At 34.2% G+C, this 17,737-nt stretch overlaps 1 protein-coding gene across 6 annotated transcripts in view; it reads left to right on the forward strand.

Annotated features, from left to right (window-relative positions):
- The window catches only part of LOC132393219 (zinc finger and BTB domain-containing protein 20-like), a 351,170-nt gene extending 334,248 nt beyond the window's left edge, over positions 1-16,922 (forward strand). For all 6 annotated transcript variants that reach the window (XM_059968197.1, XM_059968199.1, XM_059968198.1 and 3 more), the window contains one exon: positions 4,116-16,922. In XM_059968197.1, the coding sequence (XP_059824180.1) occupies positions 4,116-4,474 (359 nt within the window). In that variant the 3' untranslated portion in view covers positions 4,475-16,922. The remainder of the gene's footprint in view (positions 1-4,115) is intronic.
- Positions 16,923-17,737: the final 815 nt, after the last annotated feature.

Below are 17,737 nucleotides of genomic sequence, written 5' to 3' on the forward strand. Positions count from 1 at the left end.
CCAAATGACTACAATTATGCCCTAATGACTGCTCATCGTTCCTCACTGTCTTTCAACACTATGCATCTACATTTCCAGCAACTGCTCCATCCTTTGAGCAATCACTCTGGTTCCTATCCATCCTGCCAACCTAGTTTAAGCTCTCCGTAACAGCTGTAGCACACCTGCCTGCAAGGATATTGACCCACTGAAGTTCAGGTATAACCTGTCGTTTTTCTACAGGTCATACCTTACCCAAAAGAGAGTCTAATAATCCTGAAATTTTAAACCCCGCAACAGTTCTACAACCACACATTCATCAGCCAAATCATACTATTCTTACCCTCACTGGCACACAGCACAAGCAGCAATCCATAGATTATGATCTTGTGGACCTGCTTTTCAGTTTCATGCCTAGCTCCCTGTATTCAGTCTTCAGGACCTCATCCCTTTTCCTACCTATATCATTGGTACCAATATGCACCACAACTTTCAGTTGTTCACATTTCTCCTTAAGAATGCTGTGGACCTGATGTGAAATGTCCCTGGCACCTGGGAGGCAGCATAGCTTCCAGGAGTCTCTTTCATGGTCACCGAATCTCCTCTCTGTTTCCCAAACTATTAAAACCCTTATCACTACTGTTCTCCTCTTCTTCCTTCCCACTTCCCCTCTAAGCCAAAGAGCCATCTCAGATGCAAGACCTAATAGGTTCCCTACTCCCAAACATGTCCAAAGTGGTGTAGATGCAATTGAGGGGAAAGGCTGCAGGGGTACTCTATGCTATACTTACTTCCTTTCCCTTCTGACAGTCATCCAGCCAGCTACCTATCTCATGCAACTTAATTTTCTACTTCCAGAATTCCCTAGATTCAAGAAATTTCATTAGAAAATAATAAATGTAATGTTATTTAAAAATAATGAGAAACTAAGTGGGAAACCTTAACATTTGATGCAAAATGTGAAAACCTATATCAAAGACATTGAAATAGAACACAGAAAAATAATCAGGATATTTGAACAAAGTCAATGTGATTATCAAACAAGTCATATTTGTTGGGAGTTCTTTAAGGAAGTGACATCTGACGTGGATAAGGTGCCATATCAAAGATAATGGTTAAAGATAAAAGCACATGATACGATGTAACATATTGGTAGGAAGAGATGATCGGTTGGCTAACAGGAAACAAATAATAAAGCACAAAGATTGGCACTCGCGCATGAACAGTACTCATGCATCAACTTTTTTCAGTTTGTGTAAATAACTTAAAGCCACTAAAGCTTTGATTGCTGATGACACAAAATTGAATAAGAAAGTAGGCTACAAAAAGAACATAAAGCAACAAACATATATATTGTAACGAGTTGGGAAAAAAATAGGAAAAATGGGAAATTAGACTATTTTGGCTACAAAAAATGAGAAAACATGTCACATAAATGCTGAGAGATGGCAGAGAGAGGAAAGGAATCTGGGAGTCTTAGCTTGTAATTTGCAAAGCCCCAGTATTCAAGTATAGCAAGTAATTAGGAAAACAAAATATTATTTATTGCTAGGAAAGTGAGGCATTGGTGACCAATTCTGGAGTATTCTGTACCATGTTTACTTTTTAGGAAACTGTTAATACATTGTTGGAACTTCTCATAAGGTTTATTGAACTAATATCTGAAATAGACAAGTTGCCGCATGAGGAAATAATTTAACAGACTAGGACTGGATCTGGTAGAATTTAGAAACATGACAGAGGATTTACAAACCCCATTTCCAGAAAAGTTGGGGTATTTTCCAAAATGCAATAAAAACAAAAATCTGTGATATGTTAATTCACGTGAACCTTGATTTAACTGACAAAAGTACAAAGAAAAGATTTTCAATAGTTTTACTGATCAACTTAATTGTATTTTGTATATATACACAAATTTAGAATTTGATGGCTGCAACACACTCAACAAAAGTTGAGACAGGGTTAAAATAAGATTGAAAAGTGCATAGAGTATTCAAGTAACAATGGTTTGGAAGACTTCACATTAAGCAGGCTAATTGGTAGCAGGTGAGGTATCATGACTGGGTATAAAAGTAGCGTCCATCAAAGGCTCAGTCTTTGCAAGCAAGGATGGGTCGTGGCTTACCCCTTTGTGCCAAAATTTGTGAGAGAATTGTTAGTCAGTTCAAAAGGAACATTTCCCAACACAAGATTGCAGAGAATTTTGGTCTTTCAACATCTACAGTACATAATATTGTGTAAAGATACAGAGAATTCAGAGACATCTCAGTGCGTAAAGGGCAAGGTTGGAAACTACTGTTGAATGCGCATGATCTTTGAGCCCTCAGGCGGCACTGCCTAAGAAACTGTCATGCTACTGTGACAATTATAGCCACCTGGGCTCGGGAGTACTTTGGAAAACCATTGTCACTTAACACAGTCCGTCGCTGCATCCAGAAATGCAACTTGAAACTATATTGCGCAAGGAGGAAGCCATACATCAACTCTATGCAGAAACGCCGGCGAGTTCTCTGGGCCCGAGCTCATCTCAGCTGGACCGAAGGACTGTGGAACCGTGTGCTGTGGTCAGATGAGTCCACATTTCAGCTAATTTTCGGAAAAAATGGGCATCGAGTTCTCTGTGCCAAAGATGAAAACGACCATCCTGATTGTTATCAGTGAAAGGTGCAAAAGCCAGCATCTGTGATGGTATGGGGGTGCATCAGTGCCCACGGCATGGGTGAGTTGCATGTATGTGAAGGTACCATCGACTCTGAGGCGTATATTAGGATTTTAGAGAGAGATATGTTGTCATCAAAGTGACATCTCTTCCCAGGACGTCCATGATTATTTCAGCAGGACAATGCCAGACCACATTCTGCATGGGCTACAACAGCGTGGCTTTGTAGACACAGAGTGCATGTGCTTGACTGGCCTGCTGCCAGTCCAGATCTATCTCCTATTGAAAATGTATGGCGCATCATGAAGAGGAGAATCAGACAACAGAGACCACGGACTGTTAAGCAGCTGAAGTCTTACATCAAGCAAGAATGGACAAAATTTCCAATTGCAAATCTACTACAATTAGTATCCTCAGTTCCAAAACGATTAAAAACTGTTATTAAAAGGAAAGGTGATGTAACACAATGGTAAACATGCCTCTGTCCCAACTTTTGTTTAGTGTGTTGCAGCCATCAAATTCTAAATATGTGTATATTTACAAAATACAATTAAGTTGGTCAGTAAAGCTATTGAAAATCTTTGTACTTTTGTTAGTTAAATAAAGGTTCACTTGAATTAACATACAACAGATTTTTGTTTTTATTGCATTTTGGAAAATATCCCAACTTTTCTGGAAATGGGGTTTGTAATTGAAATATAGAATATCCTGAATAGTTTGAGACGGTCAATGTGAAGACGTATGTTACCCCTTTTTTGGGGAATCTAAGCCTCTGGATCCGTTTAAAATTTAGTATTTTTCCACCTACGATGGCACTGAGTTGGAAAATTTCAAAACTCCTGAAGTGCAGTGGGAGCAGAGGCTGAATGTGTTTACAACGAGAAATAGGTGGATATTTGGTGGCAAAGGAGTAAAAGATTATTTTGGGTAGATGCAACTATGGAGTTAAGATTACAGTTGGGTTAGCCATGTTTTTTGTAAATGGTGAATCCTTTAGTTTATTAATGCAAATGTTAATTCAGTTTGTTTTCACGGATATAATTGGAATGTTTTTGAACAGCAAATAATGTTTTCAATTTTGTTTTTTTTTAAGCAACAACCTTTCAAACTTATTTTAAATGTTTCCGGAAAGGAACTTTGGAACATGCCACAGTGCGCACTTTGACAAATTAGCAACTGCAAATGATGGACAAGTTTGATTTTCATAGTATTTGTGGATTTCTAGTTGATAAATTTATGCAGTCTTATTTCCCCTTTACTCCAGCATAGCAGCTTGTAAAATTATAGCAGTGCTAAGAGTGGCTAAATTATAAGTGCTGTTTTGTGATTGTACACTAAAAATTTTTATCAATTAATGTGACTTAAACAGATATTAGTCCCTACATTTCAGTGATGCAAAACAAATTGAGAAACCATGCTATTTTAAACCTTGGAAATCATTAATGTTTCTTGTCTTTAACTGATGTATGTTCTATAGGGGAGAAGCCACATCAGTGCAGCATTTGTTGGCGATCATTTTCTCTGAAGGATTATCTGATTAAACACATGGTGACACACACTGGCGTGAGAGCCTATCAGTGTAGTATCTGCAACAAGCGTTTCACCCAAAAGAGCTCCCTCAACGTCCACATGCGACTTCACCGTGGTGAGAAGTCCTACGAGTGCTACGTCTGCAAAAAGAAGTTCTCCCACAAGACCCTGCTGGAGAGGCACATGGCACTCCATGGCACTGGCTGCTCTGAGGTGACTACATATGTCTGTTCTGTTTGCCCAGCCAAGTTCGACCAAATCGAACAATTCAATGATCATATGAGAATGCACGTTTCTGATGGTTAAGAAACTTCTTTGAGAACAAAGTTGGAATTAATTTTAAGCAAAAACACATTTTTAAAACAAAAAGCGCTGGCATATTATTATCAGCAGCAAGATGTTCAAGAATTCTTCAGGATGGTGGCCTTAATGCCTGTTATTGTGTGTGCTCCACTGGCTGGATGACCACTACAGGCCTCAAGATTTTTTTCCTCTCATTCAGCTCTTGTTTATTGCTAGCGTGTTGAACACTACAAAGGCCTACTATCTCTACAGATCTAATCCAGTGTTGCATTATCTAAGGTGGAATTTTCTTTGAGATCATTACACAGCATTAAATCCGGTAAACTGTGGTATGCAACATCTTTTCAAGTACAATACTTGGTATGTATTGACATTTCTGTGTTTTGATGGTCACAAAATTTGCCTTTTACCGAAGATAACATTGTATGTATAGTGGTTGTAATGACACTGGCAGTTATTTATTATTTACCTGCTGTGGACAGGTCAGTTACACAGATGGGTTTCATTTAGAAAATTAAAAGGTTTAATATATAATGCAGCATCCGTGCAACTGCAGTTAGGTACAAGAATTTATTTCACAGATGTGCAAACAACTCAATGTTATTTCAATGAGAAAAAGCGCAGTGAGTTTTTTTCTAATTGCAGATGGTTCCAGTAAAAATTTACTACATGGATGTGCATTTTTTACTACAGTATTTGAGCAGAAGCAAGGCTTTTTGGAATTTTTGAGTACACTGCCACTAATATTCAGAAGACTGTTAAGGTTGTAAGATGAGCTGAATTGAAGGAAGTTTTATCCCCCCCCACAATGTGTGGTTGATAACATTCAAAATTAACATATAATCAATGTCTGTTTGACATGCTGTCATTTTGATTGCTGCTCCTATTTTGTCTCTTATTTTCAGACTGTCAATGGTGATTATTCTGATCAATTTTAAAATATTTTGATTAATTTCCTGTTGCCATAGGCATAATTAGAGTTCCATGGTGCATGTTTTACATTGCACCTACATCAGTCAGTCATTATAATGAATATAAAGTTTAGAATGGCTTAATTTGTGCAGTATGAATAATATTGAGGAAGTGTGTCTTGATCAAATGAACTACTTTTTCTGATATCTTGTTTAATTCCCTTGCCCATAAACTTAGAATAAAAACATTGCAAAGAAGTAATGAAGTTTAAATGTTTAATGTATTTTTACAAAACTTATTAAAAATACTTGAAACTCCACGTATGCACAATTTTAGCTAGAAATAAACATTATACAGCAGATATTAGCTTTTAAGTCATTCCCACATGAATGACATTTTATAGAGCCCATTGGCCAAGATGTACACCATGACCCTGTTTTTAAATCCTGCCATTAACAAAGTCTCACATGATGCATAGGCTGTATTCTTTTTAGGATGTTTTGGAACCATATTCGTAAACGACTCACGCTTATAATCATCTGATCATAGTTTTTTCATTTTATACAAAAAGCATGTGTACACTGTGCATGTTCTTTGAACCACTCTAGTATTTGGTTCCAGTGTGCTACACTGGTATGCACTGCGTTGATGTTATCTGCTAATTCTTATTTGTGGGTACATATTGGAGTACCTCATTTGCACAGTGGAATTGCTTATCATCATACGAATTTGTTTTCTATCTCTATCCTGCTTCATATATACTAGAGTGTTACAGATCTAATCTGACATCTGTAGTACAGTGTGATTAATATTTTGAACCACTTACCTAGTTTATAAATAAATGTATTTATTCATTTATTTCTGCAGATTAGGTAATAAGTGGACACAATCCTTAAGTGAATCCAGTCATTGCTTGTCTCCTAAAATATATTTAATTTTACATTTTGGTTGCAGATTTTTGTTTTTTGCTTCCTTTAATTTGCTCATAGAAATTACTTTCTCAAAATGATGTTACTATTTACCACATTTCAAAACAACTTATGCCAATCAATGTATTTTTCAAATTTGTTTCTTATATTTCAACATTGTGATAATCTCATTAAGTAAAATTGTTTGTGGAGGTGGAGAATTATTGAACTTGCAGTTGCATGTGAGCTGAATTAAATAATTGGTGGTCCATTCTAGGTTAAAGATATCCCCTACCATTACCAGTTTAGTTCCATGTTGTTTTCAGTTTTTACCGGCAGTTGCAGAGATGATGTTATTTGAACTTTTCGTAAAATAAGTCATTAGATTGTTTTACCTAATTCAGTAGGAAATAAAAGTAGTACTGATGGCTGCAAAACTTAAACTTTATGTAACATATCTTTCCTTCACATACAAGAATAATGCACACTTTATAGTTTTTACTCTGTGATCAATGTTTAACTTTTTCATAAAATTTCTCTAAAATATTTTATCTATTTAACAATGAATTTTTAAATGTTATTGATTCATTTAAATATAGATAAAATATGACAATTGGTGGCTACAATATAACAGAAAAGTACTATGCTTTTTCTTTTAAAATGCATGCTGATGTTAAGCTTGAATAACTAATCAGAGACTAATAGTAAACAGCTTGGCCTTTTTTTTTTTGATTTTTGAAAACATTTCTCTCGGTACTTTTAATTGACTTTTCACTATTTTGACTGACTGACAATTGAACTCCAAAAATATGGCAACAATATTGTTAATCTTTGAGAGGCAAATGGGTCTTAGAAGTTTTGTTGGTTTAACATTATGGAGTACTGGTTTAGATCTTGGGATTTTAAGGTGCAAATATGAAAGTAAGGGTGGCTTTAAGCTAGGTATTTTCTGCAACAAGTGGAAGCCTCTTGTATGATATTAGCTGTTTTACTGGAATAGTGTCCTGTGGAAGGAGTATTTAACCAAGCTTAACTTTGCGATGCAGTATTTGTTTATACATAGTACACATGTACATTTTATTACAGAATAGATCTGCCTTGCAATATTTAATGCAATCATTTTGAATCACTTGCGTATCACCAGCCTGCTGCATTCACAGTGACTCTTGGTTTCTTCAACTTTTGTCCTTTATATTCAATGAACCTAATGTCAGACATAGGAATGTGTACTAACATGACAGTATTAGATTACTGAAGTTCAACAGTTCAGAAATTGTGAAACATAGAAATTAATTTTCTGAATGTACAACCCACTATGCATGTATAGCACAGTCTAAAATACCTTTGGTATTTTAGTTTTCATTTTTTTGAGACGTAACATTCTGAATCTTGGAGGCAATGAAAATATTTAAAACTATGCATTTTAGTGTACATGATCAATTGGTTACCCTATCCTTCACCTATTTTCATGCATATTTTCCGTATTTTTTATTCCATTAATGATGCAAGATATATTTTTCCTCTCTAGTCTGGGTTGTACATATAACTTTGCATTGTTTACTCTAGAAGTTAACTTGCCCTTGTAAGAACTTGCAGTTTAGAATCTTATCTTTCTTTATCATCCTTTTTTTGTTAAAAAAATGTGTTTGTGTTACTAATATAGTATGACGCATAGATAGTGTGGATCAGTGCCTTTAAATAACATGAATGATTTTAAAAAAATAAAATGCAAAACTTATTAAACCCTATTTTCTGCAGGAGAAATTGGACATATTCCACAACCTCATGAATGATGTTGGCAGAATTTATTTCAAATAAACATAAATCTTCAAACTGGGTTGTCTTTAAAGAATGCATAATTGATATGGGGACCACTGAAGTAGAAGTTTGCCCTGCTGAGGAACAACAGTTATTCAAAATTGCATTTAAAACTTTCTTGTATCAGCTGAAAATATCAGGAAGTATTGAACAAAAACAGAGCAGTTTTCTTTAAACAAAAGGAGAAAATAATTAAAAAGATGCTCAAATGCAGTTTTTAAAGAATCACTTTTGGATTGTTCCCTCAGTTCCAATCATCTCAGTTGTCCATTGTCAGAAGTTAACTTCAAAGTGTTCCTGCAGAAGCTTGCTATTTCAAATATCATTTATATTGTAAGTATTATTGATTAAGATTAAATTTCAAGATAGCATCTCCATGGATTAGCATGGATTGAGTTATACTGAATAAATCTGCTGGAAGTTTTTTGTTTTATATAAATTTAATTACGCACACTGAATATCACTATTAATAACCAAAGAAAATAATTGCAAGTTGAATTGCAAACTTTATTTTGAAGACGTTGAAAATAATATTTTAGTCCTAGTATTAAAGACAAAACAAAAAAATTACATACAACTTGGCTTATGCCATCTCTTATTATTCTTTCCCATGTAAATAAGAATATAGTATTGTTGCACTGCAATATACAGTGTTGGAGTAAAAGGTAACATGTATGATTAACAGTTAAAACCATAGGTTTGTAGACAAAGCATATTTTAGTTAGTTACCTTCTGAGAGATATTAATAAATGTATGCTTACTCTTTTGGAGTATCAACTGGTATCTACTTGATAAAAAGTTAATTTCTCTGGTTATTGCTCTCAGGCCAGAGGATGGAAATGAGTGGCCTCCAGATCAAATTTTCTAACAATTGAAGTTAATGAACATAATACCAGACACTGTGAGATCATGACTTTCTAATTACTGTTAAATACAAACATGGTTTCAGCTTGAGTCATCATCCCTTAGCCACCATCAAAAAAGACTAATGAATAAAATTGATAGTCCCTTGATGCTGGTCAATAGCTTGAAGCACTATCAATTTTCTTTGAAAAGGTGTAAATGAAAAAACAATCCTTTCCTGGCTTGCCCACCCCATTGCAAATTAATGATCTTTTTAAGTACTGGATTGCTGCTTCAAGCCAATGATTAGACTGACAAACTATTTAAAAGATACGATTGTAAAGAGAGCTAATAGATTCATGTTTCATGAGCTTTACACTACTCTATTTCTAATTCCTTAATAGTAATCAGTGGTAAGTTATGGTACAACCCATGCCCACGTAGTAAATTGAACCAATCAAAGTGCAACACAGGATCATGTTATAATTTTTCTTCTTGAAATTAGATATAGTATATTGACATAAAGTTGTAAGAAAGAAATAACTGTAAAGGCCATTATTCCTGTAAGGAATCTATGTTAACATTTTGAGTATTTTGTGGTTTTTTATATTCAGGTAGATAGAAATGTGTGCTTGCACAATCAGTTGAGAATTTAGAAGCTCCAATTCTACTTATTTCAAAAGTGTATGCATAATTATCAATCTGCCAACATCTATAAAAGGCAGCAGTACATTTATTATTGAAAAGGCGATTTGCTAAATAGCTTGAGTTGTTGAATTGTAGGATCAGAACAGAGAACAGATTACGCAGGATGTATGTAATCCAAGAGCTAAAGAAACCATTCATCATTTAAGTAAAATAGAATGTTCAATAAACAAGCTATCAAAAGGCAGTACCATTTGTGAGCTTATAGCCCAAAGGTTTTCCAATAACCCTTTAAGAATGAATTTAAGGTAATTCATCAAAAACACATCCAGTGTGATGAATAGTTCTACATCATCCCTTTAGAATTTGCACTTTTTCTTGAATTATATACTATATGTGATTGAGCAATAATATTTAAATAGCAAGAGTTCTGTTTAAAATGCAGTTTAAATATAACATTGGTGCCATCCATTTAAAATTTTGTCACACTGCAGCTTTATAACTGCTTCCATCTGCAGCTCACAATTCTGAAAGAGGCAAGGTGAAAATATGGGTGGGATGTTGTCTCCTTGGAATAGAAAGATGATGTTCAATGTGTATTTTTCAGATGATTATAGCATATTTAAGGAAGCCTTTCAATTATTCTAGTATATAGTGATGGCCCACATTTATCAAGACTGTATGAAGCAAAAATAGCATTTGAACTAATGCAAGAACTGGATGTCAAGATGGAAAGAGTAACTGGTGAACACCGCTGAGCTCTGTTTCCAAGGTTTAAAAAATAGGTGATAGTATGATCATAGTTTATGCCTTGTAACAAAATTTGAGCATTGCTTCACAGTGCTTCACTTACATGTCAGTGTGATCACTTCCTGCTTCACATGGCCTGCTTTATTTATCATACAACAGGATGAAATAGTTTAATTGCATGATAACAGGAATAATTGCAGGAATAAAAAAAGGCCTATACAGCATTAAATTTGATTAAACAGTTGGTAGAATTGCCTCTTTCCAGTGCTCAACAGCAAGTGGGTTGCATACAGAAGATAAAACAGCTTAAAGTGTGCAGTTGGGCTGTACCAGTGGAGTGGTCCACTGATGCTGGATTTCGCCAACTAGCCACCATTTTTTAATATGTAAATAAAAGATATGGGTCAGTAGAAAACAACTTTGGTAATGATCCAGTACTTTGTATTGTAAGAGTTTTCATTTAATCTGTACACCTATGCGGTTGTGCATTCTTTCAGCTTTTAAGTCATGTTTCCATTGTGATTCTTTGCTTCTTTTGGAATTTTTTAGTATGATTTTCTAGGGTACAGTTTTTTTTAGGAGGAGCAGGAAACAAAGCTTTTTCCAGCCTTTTTACTGTTATTATACTAACAATTTGAGTTGAAATTCTTAAACTATATTTTTCCATCAAAACTAGAGTGTAATGAATGAATTTCCGAATTGGATTGTAAAGACTCATACCAAGGAAATCTATCAGTCTCTATTTCTCGGTTTAGCCCAGAATAACAGTATGTCTTTTTTTTAAATTGTAACATCTGGAACCTTAGGTCACTTGAAAAAAACAGAAAGAACTAACAGGTTAACTGTAGTATTGCAATTTACTAGTTTTAATAAATCTCTTCCGGTTTTAAGATTCATACTGTATAGAGAAACAAATATAACCCAGTCAGCATAGGCAGTAGTACACTCCTGTTGTGTTTCACAATTTTACTCAAGTTGCAAATTAATAATGACCCTATTGTCTGGATGCCAATATGAATTATTTTTTAAAAAGTGTCCAAGTGATAAGACTATGTCTTACTACTCAAATACACTATATTGTTGCTGTCTTGTAAAGTCAGCACAACCCTAGTGTGCAAGTTAATGGTGGTGTTATGCACTGAGATAACTGCACTGCATGAATGATTTCCACTACTGACCAGCATTCACACTCAAAACATTTGCACACGTAAGGGCTAAAAATAAACCTTTTTTGAGGTGGGAAGGGATTTATTGCATGTGAATAGAACCAAACCAGTGTTAGTGTCACATCCAATCAATGTTCAAAGTAGTCACCAAATGTAAAATGGAACCCACTGGTGGGAACACTAGTACAGGATACTAGCTGGTAACATATTTGACATGACACTAATTCAGCACTTTTCTTTCCCTGTAAGTGAACACTAACCCAAAAATTTGAATCGGTTAACATTTGTGACAAATCTACTGAATTTATTATGCCTTGACATCTGCATTTTTGGTTTTATTATCAGCTTTGTTGACTAATTGGAGTTAGTAAATTAAACACGTCTTCCTTCCACCTAAATACAGCTATTTCATTCAGACTTGTCAAAAAAAAATGTTTTTCCCCACTTATTTCTAAGACTTTGACATCATAACTTTGCACCTGGCAGAAGTGAAATCGCCTTTGATGAATAGGCTGACAAAAGCATATTCTCCATTGTAACCATATATAAAACCTTCCCTTGGATTTCATTTTCTACTTAAATTGTTAGTCACTGAATTTCCACCATTGTAGCAACCAGTAACATAATTGCATCTTTGGACCATTAAAGGAAGTTCCTAATGAGTGGATCAAAGATCTAGTTCAACTTGGAACCCTTTCCCAGGACCAAGTAACCTTCAGATAATAGCATTTGTTGTATTTTTGGTGCAGTGTTCCTCTTCAAATTGAAAGATAATTACTGGAGAGATTTCACTTTTTGAAGTAAGTTATCTCATTAACCCACTCTGTGATATATATAATAGTTCTATTGGTTTTCATTTACCAATGTTCAATATTTTTGCAAACTCTAGCTGTATCTTACATGGCCCTACATTAAATCTCATTCAAACTGGAGGCATTGATTTATCAAACATATTCTCATCTGGCACTTCAATGGATTTATCACAAAATCAAAAATTTCCAAGTAATTATGTCATAATGACTGAAAATGCAGATGTCTTTTCCAGCCTTTGCCAAAATCTGATTTGTTTCAAAAGTAGAATCTGCCTTAAGACACTTAAGCAACAGCCAACCATTATGTTGGAAGAACAGGCAGTTGGGCATTTTTCCTAGGTACAAAATATCAGATTCATACACTTTACTGTTGTGCACCTTTTCTACATTACTAGCCCAACACTGTTGTAATGATAATTATTTAATATTTGTTTTAATGTGACTACTGTAGACCAAAAAAAAAGACTTTAATTTTACAATATTTACCCAATCGTATTCCATTTAATTTATTTTAAAACTCATGATGGGAAAAGCATTTAGTAACTTTAAAAAAAAATGTCCTGAGACCATAATAAATTTTTTAAAAAGTAAAAAAAAATGAGACTGCAGTTGCAAAAATATGAAGGAAGATGAGGTTTGGTTGCTCACAGAGTCTTGTAGATTAGTGGGTAAAACCATTTCTTGACTTTTATATTATATTCTTACTCTTTTTCTTGCAGCTAATGTTTCTTTTTTTATAATCTGCTATTTTTATTTTTGTAAGCAGTTTATCTCCATTTAAGATGAAAATTTATCACAGATTGTGTATAGTTTTTGTTTTGTTTATGGAAAGCACTGGACAAGTTTGACATCCCCTTTAATTGAAGGTGATGTACAATGATTTTGATTGCTTGCTGAATGTTTTTTTTATTCCTAATTATAAACACTAGGATGGTTTTGCATCTTCCATATTTTATGCAAAAACATGTATGTGCCCTATACTTAAAAAAAAAGAAGCTCTAGACAGCATTTTTCTATGTTTTGTGGAGAATAATCCTTTTGAATGGTAGGAAAATATTTTTTGTTGTTGTACTATTTTATATTTTTAAAATGATACATTTATTGGTATAAGACTGTTTTGGTGAAGGAATTAAATGAAAACAAAGTCTGCCCTTAAGAATGCTGCAGTAGCCTGTTTTGAAACTAATTATTGATGTGTGTTCAATTGGTTTTGTCTGTTTATTGTTACAACAGTTTGTATTTACTGCTGTTCCTCTGATGACTAATTAGGGGTTTTTAAGGGCGTTTTTGATTTGTCAAACACACTGGATTGTGAGTCTTTTGTAACGTGGGGCTATTTTTTTGTGATGCAAACAGCAGCACTGTCTCGAGCTGTCCTTTTTTCACTGCCTTTGTCCTTGAATTTAAAATTATAGATTTGAGAACTTGGCAGAGCAATGAAAGAGACAAACTGGAGATATTTAATGAACACCTGTTTAGGAATTCTAAAGCTCCTTGTTAGTGGAAAGTGTTCTATTTCAGATTTTTACAAGTTTCTGGTCTGAACTGTTATAGGGATTTTCCTTGGCTTTCCTTGTCTGAAAGATAAACAAGCATGAAAGAAATCCTTAAAAAGTGACATTGCTAATCATAAATGCAATTGCACACCTAATAAATATTATACCATTTTATAAACTATTTAATCTCATAATAAAATGCAGATGATAGTGCACCATAATGAATAGAAAAATCTCTATTCTAGTTGAAGCTATGTTCTTTGAGATACAAAGCAGGTGCCTATATTTCTGTAGAAGTTTTGGTGCAAGCTTATTGTTCTTCCTTGATTATTCAGTGTTGCACATATGCCTTTCCACTTCTATAACATTAAGTCTATGTGCCTTCTGTTTTTGTTTCTATTATATTGACATTTGAATGGTGAAAATCAGAATAGGAGCTTTTAAACCATTCCAAATAAGGTTTGTCTTGTTCTAGAGCCCAGCCTTCTTCCAACAAACAACATTCAGACTTGTGAAAATATCATTATAAGCACTGAATTGTAGATCTTTGTTGCATTTGCAACTTTATAAATAAGTCTATATGAATTTAGATTCCACTGTGATTTCAATGTCCAAAGTTATAGTTTATACTTTTTCACATTAGTACACTTTTTAATAAATATAAATATTGCCTTGTTTGATAGTGTGATATAACAGGCTGAACCTATTTTGTTGACATAATTCTATTGAATGAATTAAGTGCATTTTACTTCTGAATTTCTATGGTAGAACATCCATGTTGCCTTTGGTATACACTTGCTGCTACTCATTCCGAACACACAACACCATGAAAAAGCATGGTTGTGCAAGTGTATTTGGGAGCTCTCTGGGCTAACAGAGTTTAAAAATTACATTGGCATCATATAAAGTTATATTCTTAGGTATTCATTAGTGTGCCTGCTCTATACTCATTGTCATATTGCTCTTTCTAATAAACATATGTCTGTAGAAATTAATTAGCACAAAATTTTACAGGCATTGCGCTTTATGCACTAGTCAATCTACTTACTTGGCCAAAAGTAAAGTAGTACAAAAATTGTAATTTTCACATTCTTTGCACATGTTTCTTGTTCACTGGTTGAATATGTACCTAATTTAATTGGCTATTTTAGATTAATACCTGAAATAACACAGCTTTGGTTTGAATCTTAGCACTTTAGTATTGAGGTTACATCAGAATGTGTCCCTTTCAAGCCATCTTCTCATGTATTTACAAATATAACTTTTAGAAACAATGGAGAACATAGAGAATTTGGCTTTAAAATATATATCCTGATGTTGTTCAAAGGTGGATATAGTACTGGTAAACTATTAAGTAAATGTGTGATTTACCTGATTCAATGCTTCACAATCCTATAACATCTACTCCATTGGAGCATAATTTTTGCACCAGTACAATTTTGAGCTCTGACTTAAGTACAAGATGTCCAAGCTGGGAACTGTATGCTGCATAGGAATGGTGTTTCTTATTTTTGTATGGTAATTTTGAAAAATTTCTTTGAGAAACATGAACATTCCTTATGTATATGGTATCTAGCATTTGTATTTTGGTCTTTCATTTCTTGGTTGCATAAGATGTTGAATGAAGAAGAATTTTATTACAGATCTAGATAACCCTTCTGATTAGTTAAATGATACTGAGTGCTAATAATTGATCCAAAGACGTTCATTTTCTCCCACTGTCAGTTATCATCTTAATAGACAGTGCTAAATTTGAGACAAAAACTTGCTGGTTTAACTCAAAGCTGTGTTTCACATGGTAGGCAAACATTTTTCAAAGATCTCCTGTCAAGGTGCTTATTAAATATTTCCAGTATAAGTGCTGCTACTATGTATTAGAAATGAGGCTCTTTTTGTCAGTACAAATGTGCAGTGGTCTGTGCTGAAGGAGATTAGTTAAACTGGCAATGTTCATTTTAATGTTCACTTGCCACGGTTGAGCCATCTTGGTACAACAGGTGAAAACTAGCGTTTTGGGTTTTTCAAACAGTTGAATAAACTTGTCTTGGTGTAAGGGATCACTTTAGAAATGTTAGCTTGTTATATTTCCAAACAGTTAGATTGTGAAGCACCTTATGCTTGTTGACCAGTTTTGTAGAGGTCAACAGTTTACTGTTTCTGTTCTGCACCTTACCTGTGGTACGGAACACGTACCCATTTTCCCATGTCTAACGTCCTGCCATTTTTGCCTTGTGTATGAACCCTTTATCTAATATTAAGAGATTTGTTAATTTGTATTAAGGCTCAATTGAGAAAGTTACAAATCTACTCCAGGTTCTTGATAAAGTTGAATGACTTATACTTCCCCATGACAAGTGTGAATTTTAAAACATGAAGGGGAATTCATTGAAAAAAAATCAAAAAATTAAACTTTGGGAAGAGACCTTCACTGAAGAGAAAATAATTTTTTATTTCCAACGTTTCTTTGATTTAATCAGGAAATTTAAAATTATCCTCAACAGAAATATGTCTGATCTCAAAGTTTTAAATTAAATTTCAGTTTATCAAAGTACCCCAACAAAAAGGGGGTTCAAAACTAGATGCCATGACATTGAGGTGTTATACTAACGGGGTAGCTTTCTGGCCTTTTCAGTTGACTGTTGAAGAAACAGCCTAGCATTTTTGAAGTGATCTCCAACTTTACTCCCATTTACTATAGTACAGTATGTTGGTATAAATTCAAGTACAATTTTCAAGTGCTTTAAATCCTGCCAGATTTATTAAAGCAACAGTATCCTAACTTGCCATTTATTAGACTGTATTTCTCATGTATTACCTGTGACATGTGTATTGTTAACTAGCTGTATGCTTCATTATGTTATTGTGACATTTGAATACTGTGAAGTTTTATCTGCATACTTACTTTATACTGAAGTATTAAGCCTTAAATTTGTTCGTGTGAAAGAATAATTGACATTCTGGGGATGAAGATTTCTTTTTTTAATGTTACCAGCACTTTTTTGTAAGTTTCACTTTCCAAGTTATTGTAAAGTTCACGCTGTAGTGAAGTTTGAACATGAAGGAATAAAATCTCTAGTACTTTCCCGTACTGAAAAAGTGTACTTACTGTTTTTAAAGTTTTTTGGTTACTTTACGGAAATAATAATGAACATAAATATGTTTTAATAATCATATTCATGACTTCTTTTTCTGTGAAGATTTTCCATATTTTAAGTTTCAGATCACCTTACTGCAGTCAATTTCTGGGATTAATCACAGAACTTTAGGCAGCTAAATTTCATAAGATTAATGTGCAGTTATCCTTACCACATCCAACCCAATATAGATTATGGACAAAAATGTAGATACATAGAACTAATTTTCACAAGACCATGTGGTTTCCACTCAAGCAGAGGAGAAAAAATATAACCCTGTTCATTCAGAGGGTGCTGTTCCCTATCATTTCAGCTGCAAAGGATTCTCATGAGCACTTTGGTGTAGTAACCAACACTATAGAAATATCACTGCAAGCCATCAAGCTATGCCCCAACGGATTACAGCTTTACAAAGGCCCTGCAATGAACAAATGGTAGTGTTGTCCTGTCACAATGGTATGATCCAATCATTGGCATTCTGCCAGTATCCTCGCAGCTGCTTATTAACCATCTAGTTCAAATTGCTGCAAACTTGTAAAGGTTCATTTCAAAACTGGATTTCAGTGCCCAGAGCTACTCTGGGTTATTGCCCAAAGCAATCTGTAGGTTTCATAGAGCATAGAACAAGTACAGCACATGGACATGTTTTTCAACTGACTATATCTCCACTTACCTGATTCCAACTCTAATCTATTCCTCTCTACCGGCACATGGTTTGTATCCCTCTTCTCCCTCTGATCATGTATCTATCTAAATGCTTCAAATGTTGTTATTGTATCTGC

This window comes from Hypanus sabinus, chromosome 4, assembly GCF_030144855.1.
Source record: "Hypanus sabinus isolate sHypSab1 chromosome 4, sHypSab1.hap1, whole genome shotgun sequence".
Lineage (NCBI taxonomy): Eukaryota > Metazoa > Chordata > Chondrichthyes > Myliobatiformes > Dasyatidae > Hypanus > Hypanus sabinus.